At 38.8% G+C, this 15,901-nt stretch overlaps 3 protein-coding genes across 3 annotated transcripts; 2 read left to right on the top strand and 1 right to left on the bottom strand.

Moving 5' to 3' along the window:
* Positions 1-3,388: 3,388 nt before the first annotated feature.
* On the top strand, positions 3,389-5,042 carry CBG17342 (the record flags this gene model as incomplete). The annotated part of the gene is made up of 4 exons (XM_045239137.1): positions 3,389-3,724; positions 4,301-4,413; positions 4,464-4,611; positions 4,905-5,042. The coding sequence occupies 4 exons, from the start codon at positions 3,389-3,391 to the stop codon at positions 5,040-5,042; spliced, it is 735 nt and encodes a 244-aa protein (XP_045096170.1).
* Positions 5,043-7,375: 2,333 nt separating this feature from the next.
* On the top strand, positions 7,376-8,947 carry CBG17341 (the record flags this gene model as incomplete). The annotated part of the gene is made up of 4 exons (XM_002643921.1): positions 7,376-7,711; positions 8,202-8,314; positions 8,364-8,502; positions 8,804-8,947. The coding sequence occupies 4 exons, from the start codon at positions 7,376-7,378 to the stop codon at positions 8,945-8,947; spliced, it is 732 nt and encodes a 243-aa protein (XP_002643967.1).
* A 1,431-nt stretch (positions 8,948-10,378) lies between these two features.
* Cbr-pek-1 lies at positions 10,379-14,994 on the bottom strand (the record flags this gene model as incomplete). Its single annotated transcript, XM_002643920.1, has 11 exons — positions 10,379-10,465; positions 10,513-11,094; positions 11,157-11,557; positions 11,606-11,979; positions 12,031-12,326; positions 12,772-12,873; positions 12,930-13,336; positions 13,386-13,662; positions 13,709-14,248; positions 14,663-14,827; positions 14,878-14,994. 11 exons carry the CDS (start codon positions 14,992-14,994, stop codon positions 10,379-10,381), a joined length of 3,348 nt encoding a protein of 1,115 aa, XP_002643966.1.
* Positions 14,995-15,901: the final 907 nt, after the last annotated feature.

The following is a 15,901-nucleotide window of genomic DNA, read 5'->3' as shown; positions in this document are numbered from 1 at the left end:
AATCGAAATTTTTGGAAAATCTAATGTTAATCAAAGAGATGCCTTAAAATTGATTTATTAGTCTTCATCTAATTTCTGAAAAACTCGTGCTCCAAAAATCGATTTCTCAACATTTTTCACTTTCATTTCCAATTTTCTGATTTAAAAAAAATATTAGATTCTTATTCTTTTTTTTAATTCTCATATTTTGTTCATTTTGTTCTCTAACGTTAAAATATGTTTTCCACAATAAACACTTTCTTGAAAAAAAAATTATATTCGAACTTATTTGTAAAAACACAGTTGAACTAATTCGCGCACACACAGCATAAACGCCGGCGCGGCTGTGTTTTGAAAACGCTGCGTTTCGCCGCCGTTTTTCGGCTGCGCTGTGAGACGGCGGAAAGCCGACGGCCGCCGGCGTTTTCCCAGCCCTGAGATTGGCCTAGATATAGCCCCTGATATTGAGACAATTACCTAGATGTACCCCTTCAAACTATGAACCCCCTCAGTCAATGTACCCCCTGAGCATTATGTACCCTCTTTTGATGTACCCCTGTAGTATGAGCCTTTTCATCTACCTAGAAACGTTTTAAAAATACGTTTTTTTAATGATTTTTGTTCTAATTTTTATATTCAAGAAACATAACAAATTTTTTTGGCATAAAAATTAAAACTATGAAAGTCTTCCAATTTAAAACAAGTGTTGAAGAATTTCTTTAGAAATGAAAACAGAGCTTCAGAAGTTTAAAAAAAGCTGAAAACCAGTAGGTTGAATCTCTAAAAAACTTTCAGAGTTTTTTATTCGAATTTTTGGTACTCCAAGTGGAAAAAAAACTTATTATATTTCAAGAATCTCATATTTCGAGGTTTTTAGCCAAAATAAAAAATACAGTAACACGAGAATAACGAAAAATTGAGTAGCAAGAAGATATCAAGAATTGGAAAATTTGCTTATAGTTTCCGTAAACAACTTGGAGAAGAAGAAGAAATCAATAAAATAAAAAAGAAAAATCAATAGAATTGTAATAAACAAGGCGTTCGTAGACAGACTGACTGAGCGAATGAGTGTCCGATTAGGAGACTGCATCATCATGCAGATAATGTGGCAGGAGGCGGGGCATGAAGGTACAGACAATAAAAAACAGGTGTGTCTTCCTTCCCACGAGGCATCTCCTTCATGATGACCTAGGTTGCCCAGTGGTGAATGGAAGTGCGTACAGTGAATCTGCAATACTCCTTCAGTTCTGCAAAGTATCATAGGCTATCACTTTGCTCCTGTTTTGGGGTCTACTTTTACGTGAAAGTGGCTTGAGAATCACACAATTTTTCCCGACAGTTTTACAATATTCGATTACCTACTGAATCAGCAGTACTGATAAAGTAAGAGATATCGATGGAAAACGGAAACTTTCAAATTAATGAGTATATGATATGCGGAACTGTCGCTACCCGGATAGTCTGAACAGAGCGAATCGGTCGGAGGGCATCGAGAAAATTGAAATAACGTACTGTACGTGTAAGAACTTCTGAGGACAGCTCTTGTAGATGCATCTACACGTGCTTAATAAAATGGACTATTGAACCGACACATAATTCAGACGGTATGTCTTATCATGTAATTTTTGAAACGCGCCAAAGGTACGCCAGATAATTTTTTGCAAAAATGAAAAATTCGAATTCCAACATTCGGGAAGATATTCAGTTACTATTAATAGAGCCAAAAAAGAAGAGAATCCGAGAAGTGTTTGGTATAACCAGAGTTTTGAAATGGTGAGTGCATTCGGAATTGCGTCAATACACCAAAAGTGCTTCAATGCACTAGACACGCACCAAGGCGCCAATATTGCGACCAATGCGGTGTTTCTGCACTAATCAAGAATTGCGCCAAGACAAAAAAACCGTAAAGGAACCAATATTGTAGCATAATATACTTGAAACGATATGTTGTGCGCATTTTGTCCCCTGGCGCGTTTTCGGTGCCTTGACGGTTTTCCGGTGAATTTACGCAATTTGGGTATTTGGTGGGTTTTCGGGCGCGTTTCTGATACTATGGACCCTTTGAACCATAGGGATGCTGTGGTTTTTGAGAATAAATTTAGGTCCCGCCCACTCCAAAGCCACGTCCCCCTGAAATGGAATGTGGCTACGGAGAAGTTGAATCTAAACGCTGGAGATATGTTTTAAGCAGTTTTCTCCAACATTAAGGAGGTAAATTTCTTGGCATTTCGGGATTACTGTAGGTTTTTTTTTGAACAGACTTGGTTTTCTACTGGTCCAGTGACGAAAATGGAGAATGCGTATACGACAAGACCAAATAATAATAGCAGTCAAGTAGAAATTCTGGTGATGGTAAATCTCTAAACGATCCGGATTCAAGTCATCGTTATTCCTGGATCGATCATCAAGATTTTGGAGACATTGTAAGTTGTTAGGGTCTAAGAATTTTCAAAAACATTTCAAAAAGTTTTGATTTTTCAAAAATTTTCAGATTGATATCAATGATCGAGTCCAAAACCATGAGAACTTGGTTAACAAAGTTTGGATTCAACGTGCTCGAGTTGACAACAATTACCAGTGGGTTGTGGTGGAGCAAATTAATTGGCCAATTAATTAATTATTATGTCATTCGGTGAATTATCTTTTCTTCTTTTCTTAAATTCAAAAATCCTGAATAAATTTAAATAAACTAGAGAATTGTGGGCTGGTTTTTTTTCAAATATTTACAGAACTTCGATTCAAAATTGCTTTTGTTGTCAAAATCGTTGCCAAAAGTTGCCAAACTCGGTTTTTTTCGATTATTGTGCTCGCGGAGCATCATTCATTTTTGAATTTGAAAAAAAATAATGTTCTCTCAACACTTTGTGAGCTTGATACACTTACAAGGTTCTATTTCTAAACAAAAAAAATTGAAAAATCGGGTTTTTGTTTTTGTGCTCGCGGAGCAACATCAACATCAAAACCATGCACAGCACATTTAAAACAATTTTAATGTTGCTAAGACTACATCCAATCTCATCTCGATGCGCTCGCTGTCTCGATAGAGGTGTTTTCGTGAACTTTCCCAGGGGACCAAAATAAGAAAGGTATTGATTTTCTAATTACCCCTACCGTCGATGTCTCTCATTTTGCCTTAATATCTCGTAGGGTGTTTTTTTAACTTGCGCGGGAAAAAAGACGTATCGGCCATTCTTAGTTTTTTTTTTCGTTCTTCCCTTTCTCTTTTTTTTTCATCTTCTTTTTCTCCCCATTACTGTAACTCAGTTTTGTCGCTAATGTCCCTATTTGCATACTAGATTAGACCGATTGAGTGGTATTTTTTCTGTCGTCTAGTTTTTTCGAGTTTATTCTGTTTTTGAATTATTCTCCTGATTTTTTAGATCGTATTCTCATATTTTTAAGATAAACCATGCCCGTAAAAAAGGCCGCCACGCCTTTAAAAGTTAAGAACGATTCAAAAGCAGGAAAACGAACACCTGCGAAAAGACCCATTGATAAAGATGACCAGACTTCTACTCCCAAACGGCGCCGGTGCCTTTTCGCAAACCCCAGCAACGAACCCGAACGCTACGAGGATCCCAGCAAGATCGGATCACTTGCTGGATTGTTTCTGAATCGTGAGAAAATTCGTCTTCCTGAAAAGACACACATCATTAATCTTGTGGATCACCGAATGCAAATTCATGATCCATTGTGTACTCCGGTTTTCCCAGCGAAAGTACCACTTGACACGATTGTTAATGATGTGAGTTTTTTTTTTCCATTGAAGTTAGTCATATTGAGCTACCGAACCGTCAATAAGATAAACAACGCCGTATTTTTTCTTTAATTTTCGTTCATTTTGACAGTTTTTAAGAGTTTGGAGCTTGGCTGTCAAGTTTCCTATCATATTAAAAGTTTGAAAACAGGCATGGATTGAAAACTTCGCATTCACAGAATTTTTCGAAAGTTGCTAATTTTTCAGCTATTCGCCGATTTCTGAAAAACACAATTTTTTGTACTAAGATGTGAAAAAAGGATGTGAAAAAAAAACAGGTGCCTTTCAGAAATCGGCGAACAGCTGAAAAACTAGGAATTGTCGAAATTATAGAAATTCGCAAAAAAATCTATAAATGCAACGTTTTCATCCTAGGTCTGTTTTACACCCTTCAACGTTCTCACTGTGATTGAAAACTTGACAGTCCAGCTCTAGAAGTCTTGCAATGGTCAAAATGGACAACACTAGTTGTATATCTTATTGTCCGGTACCTTTTCTCAGTTCAATTAAAAATCTATATTGTGAAAATAGCCATTATTCGATTTTAAACATTTTTTCTTTCAGTTTCTGATCTTCAAAAAATTTATCCGCGCCAACAAGAAAGCCACTCAGATCCAAATCGTTCAACATGCTTGGGGAATATCCGAGATGGTCCGGATGTTCAATGAGAATATCAGGTAAACCCCGTTTAAAGATTTCAAGCTATTTTTTTTAAATAAATTTTCAGATCACACATCTTGACCAGTCCGGAATTCAAGGAATTCGATAAAAAACGTGCCAAAAAAGCGTGCCCTTCACAGACCTATGGTGTCATTCACTTGATGCGGTTGATCAGCAAGCTCCACGAAATCTACATTCCGTTGTCTATTTATGAGGTTGGTAAATTTTTCGGGTCTTTTTTGAGCTGTCGCATGTTAGTTTTGTTATAAATTTAAAACTGGAAAACTATGGGAAGTTGAACTCGTTGACCGAATATCAAGAGCGTCGGCTCAACTGAGCTTGGCGGACACTGCCGCTGATAGATCAGGAGTTTGCCGTGCAGTGATATTTTTCCATGAGTTATACTTCCCCTCATTTTCAAAAAATATGTTCTTTAGAGCCAAAATTTCTGTTCTCATTAGTCCAAGATCCATTTTTAAATCGTAATTTTTATTTTCTCATTTTCCAGGACATCAAAGAAGAAATGCCGGAATTCATGAAATTCATCGACGAAAACTACAAAAAGTACTGGAACAGGGAAGCCGAATACCCTTCCACTGACAAACACAGCTTCGAAGCGAAAACTGGAATCCGTTGGCTGGAGTGAAACATTCAAATATAGCAAGTGCGCTCTTCCGAACTTACTTTCTCAACCACATTCGGTTTTCGAAAACACCTCAAATCATATAACAATACCTTGAAATTCGGTTATATTTAACATAATCTATGCTTTGCTTTTTTGTGCGTGTTGTCCCTACAGTGCTCTTATTTATGCCTTCACGGTTTTTCTTTTCAAAATTTCCAGCCCTTGCCCATCTGTTCTTCAGCTTGGAAGTTTCATTGTTTTATTTCGCCCGTATAGTTTTGATTCTAATTTTTCTTTTTTCCCCACTTAACGGTTGATTTTCTTAAAACTGCCCATCCCTTGCCCATACTCATATTTTGCCCGTACTCTTGTTCTATAGTCCTCCCAGATTCCCTAATATTTTAGATATACTTGTGCTGCTATTTGAGCCCATTCATTAAGCTTTATGAACCCCATATTCTCGCCAAAAATTTTTCTCATTTCTTGTGCTATGTTCTGCTCCCAGATTCCCTGGTATAGATGTATTTTTGTTTCTTTTCGACCAAATTTTCCTTCTCCATGGTCTCGTTTGGTCTCAACTGATCCCGATTAAAAAAACCTATGGATTATGAAACTCTGAAAATTGAAAAGGAATTGCAATTTCAAATAATGAGGCTTTCCCGCCAAACTTTCGATGGAAAATCAATTTCGACCGAGAAACTGATTGATTCATGTTTCCCGATTCCCCCAATATTTATACAGATTTGTCCAGATTTTTACTCGAACTTGCAGACCTTACCCATATCTCTATAATAGCAACAACGTTTCAGAAAACTCACATCCAGAATGGAGGATTTTCACGTTTCTAACTGCCAGTAGACTTTCAGAGCTTTTATATTTTTTGTTAGAATCCCGTAGTGATAACCTTGCCTCCGAGCCAAAAAAGGACCAAGAACAGAAAGACTAAATTCAAATGAGAGAAACAGGCTGTTGAAGTCATTTAAATATCATTTTGGTTGTAAAAAGTTATCAAAAGCTTTGTTTTTATTTCTTGTGCTCACGAAGCATCAGCTGTTTTGAACTATATATTTTTAAGAAAACGTTCTATTAGGTTGGAATGAAAGTAACTGTCCATTTTTTGGTATGTGAATAACACAAAAACAAGAATTACTCAAGATTGACAGTACGCACTGTCATGGTGTACGACATGTTGACAACATTCAGGTAACTTTTAGATACCATCCCTCCAAAAGGCAGCTGGTAGCTAATCAAAGTATTTTTTCAGCCCAGATTTTACCTCATCTATAGTGTTGAATTATTTCCGTCCAGATGAAGTTACATATCTCCTAATAATCAACAATGAAAGGGTCAAATTAGGAGTTTGAGGAGGCGTGAAGAAAAACCGTGCGGCTAAAGCGGTCCAGGTCTTACTCGACTTCTCGTGGAACATAGGATCCCGCTTTATTTAAGGGAAGTCAATTCAGTCTTAAACAGCTTTGGATGGACAGCTGTCCAGGTTTCTTAAACTTCAGACTTGACCCTTTTATTATTGCTTATTCGGAGGATTACAACGTCATCTGGAGGGAAAATTATTTTACACTCACGAGTAGATAAAAACGGCATTTTGGGAATACTTTGAGTCGCGGCCAGCTGGCCTTTGGAGAGATCATATCCACACGTTACCTGAATATTGTCAGCATGCCGTGGACTACGACGGTGTCAATCTTGGATAATTCTGGTTTTGTTGTTACTCACGAATTAAAAAATGGACAGTTACTTTCCTTCCAACCTAATATCAAACTTTGTAGGAATGTTCGCTTACAAGATACTCTCTCTTTGAAAAAATTTAAAAATTAGTTTATTGTTATTTTTTGTGCTCGCGGAGCAACACTAATATCATGCACACCACATTTTAAACCACCTCTATTGTTGTTAAAACTACATTTAGCCTTCTTTGGTGCGTTCGCTGTCTCGATAGAGGTGTTTTCATGAACTTTCCCAGGGGATCAAAAAATCGTTATTGATTTTAATATTACCCCTGCAGTCTAAATCTCTCATTCTGCCTTTATATCTCGTCAGTGTTTTTTTGAACTTTGGTGGGCGCCAAAGAAGGTTTTTGATCTGTCTCACTTGCGCCCATTCTTAGTTTTCGTCGTTTTCCAAATCAGTCGTTTTTTCTCTCTTTCGTTTTTTCATTCTCCCATCTTTTTCCTCATCACTCAGTTTCGTCGCTAATGTCTCCATATACATGCATACTGGATCAGAGCGATTGAATGGTATTTTTTCTATAGTCAAGTTTGTTTCGAGTTAATTTCTTTTTTTGAATTGTTCTCGTTCTTTTTTCGATAGTTATTCTCATATTTTTAAGGTAAACCATGTCCGGAAAAAAAGTGGCCACGCATTCAAAAGCTAAAAATGAATCAACACCAGGAAAACGAACGCCGGCGAAAAGACCCATTGATAAAGAAGACCAGAATTCTACTCCAAAACGGCGACGATGCCTGTCCATCAAGCGCAACATACATCCCGAAAGCTCCGAGGATCCCAATAAAACCGCACCACTTGATGAATTAGTTCCGGATAGAGAGAAGATCCCTCTTCCGGTAACCCTCAACGTTATTGAGACCGTCGATCTCAGAATTCAACACCTTACTCCATTGTGTGCCCCCATCTGCCCTGCCAATGTGCCACTGGATACGATTGTCAAGGATGTGAGTTTTTTACTCTTGAAATTAGTCAAATCGAGCTACAGTACCGGCCAATATGATATGCAGCAATTTTTGAACATTTTAAAAACTCTAGATCTCGGCTGTCTATTTTTGATCACTTCGAAAATTTTGAACAGTGTAAAACATACCTAGATGAAAAACTATGCTATCACAAAATTGTTTAGAATTCTTAGTTTTTTAGCTGATTGCCGATTTTTGAAAGCGACCTTTATTTGGATAGTTTTTGTACTAAGTAAAAACAAGTTCGTTTCAGAAATCGTCTAACAGCTAAAAACTAACAAAATTTTCAAAATTTTCAAAGTGATTGCAAACTTGACAGCCAAGTTCCGGACATCTGAAAATTGTCGAAATGGCCAAAAATCAACTGAAAAATAAACTTTTTTAAATTTTACAGACCGGTACTGCTTCTTGGTTTAATATTTTTATATTGGTTTTTAAAACAGCTATAATTTGATTTTAATTTTTTTTTCAGTTTCTGGTCCACAAAAAATTCATCAGTCCTAACCAAAAGGCCACACCACAAAAGATCACTCATCATGCTTGGGGAATATCCGAGATGGTTCGGATCTTCAACGAGAATATCAGGTAACCCCCGTTTAAAGATTTCAAGCCATTTTTTTAAATAAATTTTCAGATCACACGTCTTGACCACTTCGGAAATCAAGGAATTTGATAAAAAACGTGCCAATGCTTCAAAGAGGTATGGAGTGATTCATTTGCTGCGGATGATTAGCAAGCTCCACGAAATCAACATTCGGCTGTCTATTTATGAGGTTGAAACCTTTTTCGGGGCCTTTTTTGAGCTGTCTCATATAAGTTTTGTTAAAAATTCAAAACTGGAAAACTGTGGAAAGTTGAACTTGTTGACGGAATATCAAAAACGCCGACTCAACTGAGCTTGACGGAAGCTATTGCTGATAGCTGAGTAGTTAGCGGTACAGTGATATTCTACCCTTGAGTTATAGTTTTCCTCATCTTCAGAAAAAAACAACTGCTCTTTGCAGCTAAAACTTCTGTGCCCACCGGCTTAAATTCTGTTTTTCATAAGAAATTTGAATTTTTCTCATTTTCCAGGACATCAAAGGAGAATTGCCAGAGTTTCTGAAATTCATCAATGACAACTACAAAAAGTACTGGAACAGGGAAGCCGAATACTCCATCGACAAGCACAGTTTTGAAGTGAGAACTGGAATCCTGTTGCTGAAGAGAGACATTTGAATATTGCAATTGCGCCCTTCCAAACTTACTTTTTCGATCACATCCGGTTTTCAAAAACACCTCAAATCATTTCCCAATAGCTTGAAATTGGGTTATATTTGACATAACCTATTGCTTGGTTTTCTCTGAATGTGGTCCCTATTTTATCCCTTCACTGTTTTTTTCTCAAAATTTCCAGCCCTTGCCCATCTACTCCTTAGCTTGGAAATGTTATGTTTTATATTGCCCATATAGTTTTGTTTTTATAGTTTCTTCCTTCCCCACTCAGCGGTTTTTTTTTGAAATCGCTTATTTCTTGCCCATGTTTTTGGTTTCTTTCTCAAAATTGCCCGCCTTTGCCCATCTGTTCCTTAGATTTGAAATTTGCCTATTCTCATATTTTGCCCGTAGTCTTGTTCTATAGTTCTCCCAGATTCCCTCATATTCAAGAGATATATTTGTTCCTTTTTATCCACGTTTTCCTTTTACAAGGTTTCTTTAGGTCTCAACTGTTTTTGTGACTGTTTTTGAGGGACATACATACAGTTATATTTAACGGACGAATTTTCATATGGTGTTTTTCTAGAATATAAAAATGAGCGAAATTATCTGAACAATTATTTTCGAATTCGTGTGGAGGTTGAGGTGAGGACGCCAAATAGCTGGCTCCAAAACAACTGATTCTGGTGGCGGCTTTATCATTCGGGAATTTTCGGGAAAAGCGGGAAAAAATGGAAATTTGGTTTTTCAGTGAATTTTTGCATGTTTTTCTCAATTTATCTTGAGATTTGTCGATTTCTTTACGTTTCTCAAAATGGTCCAACGAATTTGCTTGGAAAACTATTCAAAAAGCAAAAATAGTTGAAATTTTGAAAAATCTAGAAAAAAACAAGGACTGGAAAATTTCCCATTTCTCCCGGAATTTCGGGAAAAAATTTTTCGGGAAATTTCCCGTCGAGAAAAATTCCCGAAAAATATTTCGAGGAAATTCCCGTCGGGAAAAATTCCCGGAAAAAAATTCGAGAAAATTCCTGTCGGGAAAAGTTCCCGAAAATTTTTTAGAAAACAGGGAAAACGGGATTCCCGATTTCCCGATTTGAACAAATCTGCTACAAAAGCACTGATTTATTCCAATCTGATCACATAATAAAGTTCAAACCCGGACAATGAAGGGAAGAGGGTCGCCAGTAAGGGGGACAATACGAAACCGATAAAACATTTTGATATGACGCGTAGGTCTGAGCACATTTACAAAACTGTACAGCGTTTTTGAGGCAATAAAACAAAAAGAGAACTAGAATCTAGAAGCATTCTAGAGCATTTAACAATAACGAATGTCTTGAGAATTTACGACAAGACCGACTATGAGATGATAACATTCCTATAAGTTTACGATAGGAAAAATATAAAAAAAAATTGGTCCAAATATGTACAACAGGAGTTGGAGTTGAGCTACTGAAGGAATGGATGGTTTGCCAGTTCAGATGCTGATGGACGATTTGATGGATCGAGACTTGTGAGCTGGAGAAGGAAGTCACGCTGGAATAGACGGAAATGGTTTTTCGAAGCATTTACTTTCAACTTACAGATTCTGGACAACTGTCCAATATTGCTGGAACCTCTCCTTTCTGGAAACTGCCAAATGTGTGAATTCTCTCACTGGCTGTTGAAAATGGAATGATGAGTTCAGCAGCAACAAGTCCCAGAGCAAAAATATCCACTTTCTCAGTATACAACTGATGGTTAATCTGCTCTGGAGACATGTACGACCGTGTGCCGACGTTTTTCGTATGCTTGATGCTGCTATCCGAGTCTTGGCGTAGAGTTGCTTTTGGAGCGCCATCGGTTTTAGTAGCTAATCCTAGATCCCCAATCTTGAGAATCTGATGGCCTGGTTTGGAATCCAATGAAAAGAAGACGTTTCCAGGTTTAAGATCACGATGAATATAACCTTTCTCGTGAAGATACTCCAGACCACTAGCCAGTTGCTTGATCCAGCTCTTCATGACAACCAATGAACGACTCTCAATAGTTTTGCTTCTCTTTATCCAATCCTCCAGCGTCTTCTCGGCACACAACTGCATCACAATGTACAAGTACGCACAGTCACCAGTGTCGTTGCGCTGACGGACTTCCAGCTCTTCGTTCTCGGTTTCGTCGATCATTGCCTGCAAGTGTATTGTTTTTAGATGTTATCAATGGTGAGGAATCATAATAAAATTAAACTCACTCTGTTATGTATCGACAATTGCTCTTCGATCACTGCAATTTCCATTCGAGCTTCCTTGATCTCCTCACTGGACCCATCACCGAATACAATTCCTCCAGAAGATGAGTAGACTGGTTCTTGGAAAGATACGTCACTGCACGACGATGACGACGACGAAGAACTCTCCTCATCAGAATCGTCATCGGGGTTTGAGAACACAATCCGCTTCTTTTTCATGTTTTTATTATTTTTAGTAGGACCTGATGATTCCGAAAACTCGTCTTCCGTGACTTCATCTTCAGAATCAGAGTCAAAGAGAGGATTCTTCTTGGCCTTTGGCTTGTTAGCAGAAGTAGAAGGGCCCTCCTCGTCATCCGAAAACGTGGTACGCTTGTCTGATGGTGTGTTGTCAGACTCTCCATCTGAAAATAGAGACTAATAGATTTTTCAGTGAAACCAGCACAACTTACAAAGACCACGCTTGCTCTCAGACGTGGAGCGATTCGCCTCCAATTCTTGCGGCTTTGTCGAAGCATCCCAACTGTTTTCAGTGTCTACAGTATGTCCAACTACTGGTGGCATTTCAAAATGCTCTGCAAACGACATAGTGTCCGCAGATTTGACATGATGAGCATGACTTGAAAGTTTCTTTTTCTGATTTTGAATTTCGTGAAGTTTTGCCAGCTTCTCCGCTTTCATTTTCCCCAAAAACGCTTCATCCTCCTTATCCTGATACCCTTTTGGCGGTCGCTCCTCCCATGCATAGAAATATCGAATGATTCCAGGATGGTCAAACATTGCGAGGGCTCGTGCTTCGCGGAGAACTCGATTTCTAGCCTTGTCACTGAAAAGATAAGAGTTGTCATGAGACTAACTTGAATGATTGAAAGCTCACTTATCAGCCACGGCAATTCGTTTTACGGCGTATTCGTTCATGTCAGTGATACTTTGTGCGCGGAACACAATTCCAAAACCACCGTAACCAATGACCTTTTTAACTTCAAACTCGTTGGCAAAACGGCTGGTGAATCCTTCTTGGCTGGAGCGAGATATTGTACGATTTCTGAGCAATCGCTTCCTATCATCATTAGATAATTGGCTGTCTTCTGAGTCGATGTCAGTTTTGGCTTGTCGTTTTTGGATTTGCACCCGAGGCGATGTTCCAAGATCGACATTCGATTTTTCGACAGGCTGAAAATATTACTTTGTCTTGAGCAGTAGTTTTTTTCAGTCAATTGTCAACGGTTTTTATCATTTTCAGGAATCTGAAGATCTGTCAAGTTTCTGATCGTTTTGAAAAATTTGGAGATTATGAAACAGACCCAATTCGAAAATTCTGCATTCACAGTATTTTTTTTTTGGAAAAACCTAGTTTTTCAGCTATTGACCGATTTCTTTGGCCCGTTTGTCTACTGAAAACGTGTAAAACGGGTGACTTTCATAAATCGACAAACTGCTGAAAAGCTAGAAGCTTTCAAAAAATACTGTGAATGCAAAATTTTCAATCTTGGTATGTTTTACACACTCCTAAATTTCCAAAGCAATTGGACCTTTGACACCGAGCTCAAAACTCTTGCAAATGCTCAAAAGGGCCTAACATTGACTGATATTGACCGGCACTGTATGCACCACTCACCAACAAGGCTCTCTTAACAGGAACACTCTTAGCAGATCCACTGACATCTGATGCATCATCACTGATTCTCACAATTCTTTCTTCTGACGAAGTAGCGGTTCTCTGAAACCAAATCTACAATAATTGCAAAAAAAACGCTATTTTTCAACGTTACTTACGTTGCTCGGTGTAGTGCTCTCAGAACTATCCGTACTGGATCTAGGTGAAATCATTAAACGAGATGGTCTTCTGATCCAATAAAATGTCGAGATTGCCATTCCGACAAAACTTGTGAACAACCCGAGCATTGTTGTTGGATTGAAGACATAGCGGAGCACGGATTGCACAGCGGTCACTGGCGATGGAAGTTTGAAAGTTTTCGGAGCGGGGGTGTCTAGAACCAAGTATCCATGGTCACCAGATTGTGAGAGTGAGGTGGATCTCATGTTTTCAGTTCCAAGCTGTTGAGCTGGCTTGTCAGCGTCTTGAGCTAGAATTTGGAGCTCTTTGGGTCTAGCGGCAGATGGGCTCTTATCCTCGATGGCTTTGCTTTGTGAACTTTGAAATGCTTGCCGTAGAACAGCTCCTGAAATGGTCAAATTTTAAATTCAAAAAATTCCATGAGCATCACTCACGCAACGTTTCATGTTTGATATTGTAAGCAAGACTTCTAGTGTCATCATTGGCAGAACAGAAACGTGGACCAGCAAACTCAGCAACTCCAGATGGCTCTTGAAGCATGCTCATCTTCTTTTTAAGGTTCTTCTTCGCCTTTGGACTTTGAATGATGAATGGGAACTGGTTGTGAGTGCCCATATAGAGAAGAGACGTGTGGCTTTGCATGTTGTGTTGATCACGATGCATCACTTCAAATTGAGTGGTGAAGATGTTTCTGGGGTCGAACATGGAAATCTGGAATAGTTTTTCATAGGTGAGTCTTTGAAAAAAAGCTCCATACCTCTCCAATGGTGTTGCCGGAAATCTGCCAAACACTGACAATATGTCCGTGCACATCGGTTTTCCATTCTTCCCGATTGTGCTTGTTGACAGCTACCAGAATTCCATCAGGCGGTTGGAGAAGAACTTTCACATCCGACGCTGGAATCGCTGGCACCGACATCCCTCCGGCAAGACTAACATCAATCTCCGCCGTCGACAAGTTCCACCGCTCCACCCCACGCATCGTGTCCATTGCTCGAATCGAGTTTGTAACACGTTTCACCAAAAGCACCGGATTTTCGGGAAGCTCCGCGTCTTGATTGCCACACGACTCCATCGAACACTCGTACTTTACTTCTCCCGTGTACAAATCGAATCCTTTCGTCGTGACACTTTTTCCACCAGCCACCGCGTCTTGTCCAAGACGCATAGTGGATTCCAGAAGCGAGTCAGTTGTTATTGCCATTGGTTCGATGAGATTTGTGTTGTGTGTGTAGGAATACAATCGTCCATCCAGTGTTGGCATCAATTGCAAACTGGTTCCACCAATATCGATAGGCTGAAAAAACAATTTTAGTTGGATTATGCAATATTGCATTATGATAACGGTTTTGGGACAAGTTTGGAGCTTCTGAGGTCATTGAAGATACCACCAAAGAGGTTGGTTTTTGAATATACAGTTCCGTTCAATAAGATTCACAAAAAACAATATTTTCAGTCAATTTTCAGCTTTTTCGACCATTTTCAGAAGTATGAAAATTTAAGAGCACGCAAAACAGACCTCGATTGAAAATTTTGCATTTTCAGAATTTATTGCAATCGCTATTTTTTCAGCAATTTCCCATTTTTTTTTCAAGGAGATCTTTTTCCACGTATTCAGTCCAAAAACGTGCCAAAAAAATAGCCGGAAATCGGATGAAGTTTGACCGGTACTTTTTTTTCGAAATTTTTCTCAGCGCTAAATGCAACTCACCTCTGATGTGGTCAACGATCCTTGCAAAAGTGGTTCTCCTTGATATCTCCATAGCAATTCACCCGTGTCTCCATCCAATGCAGTAACAGCTCCATTCAACGTGGCAGCGATGATAATATTTAGTTCAGCGCCCGTCTCACAACCTCGATATTGCACATATCCATTCTGCAAACACCAAAAAATCAATAATCTTTGACTCTGAACATCCAACTCACTCGACAACGGACCACTTCAATGTCACTGTCGTCGTCGATGTATTGTTGACCCGAATTGTACGGTACCAGAGCCATGAAGACCAGGAAAACCGCTAAAACTAGATAGTACACACTCATCTGCTTGGCAAACTTGGCTTAGAATGGCATCCCCACAGTCTGAAGTTGTTCATGATTATTCTTTTTTCAATTCTAATTAGGCAAAGGATAGTGCGTTTTGCCAAAAGAAACGTGATAAAATGCGAGGAGAAAAAAGTGACACAGTGCTAGCACGTGTTTTGGTAGAAACGTCTAGGCCCACCATTTTGCCTCGTAAGCAGTGACACACAACACATACTGTCTTTCTTTCTCTCGCGCTCTCTTCACCGTTGGCCGTTTGGCCGTTTTTCCCGAACATTCTCGTTCTAATGCAACGTTTTCTAGAGGCGCGCACGGATCGGTAGGAGATAACGCACTCCGAGAAAGGTGTTCTCTATTTTTTCTAAATGAAAGTTAATTTGGTGGTAGAAAAAGCGAAAAAAAGAGAACTCAGATGTGGGGATGCCATTTACAACAAAGAAACAAGACAATGAGACTGATAAAGAGCATGCATTCTATGAAAAAGAATATTAATTTTTGAAATTTTCTAATTTAAACAAAAAAAATCGCCATCAGAAACAAAACATTGAAAGAAATTGCACCAGAGAATGATGTAAAAATAATCGAGAGGTGCGCACTGTGTGTGTTGCACCACAAACGACGCGCAATTGGTTAATGAGAGGCGAGGAGGACAGGTGACCTCCGGACGGGCACTCAGCGGGTAGTGTGGCCACGTTGGAAGGAGGGGATCACTATAATGATGCAATTGTGTACGAGTCCAACTGGTGGTGGTGTGAGATAAATGACGAATTTTTTTGCAGTTCGCGAAGTTTGAAGGAAAACATTATAACAGAAAACAGAAAATGAAAACCTTGAAAAATAGTACATAATGGCGCGTTCAAAGTTGATTTCCAGGAGTAATTTCCTGGAAAAACGCTGTCCAAAGCTG

This window comes from Caenorhabditis briggsae (genome assembly GCF_000004555.2).
Source record: "Caenorhabditis briggsae complete genome, chrX, whole genome shotgun sequence".
NCBI lineage: Eukaryota > Metazoa > Nematoda > Chromadorea > Rhabditida > Rhabditidae > Caenorhabditis > Caenorhabditis briggsae.
Note: the sequence above shows the minus strand (reverse complement) of the source record. Positions and strands in the feature narration are given on the sequence as shown.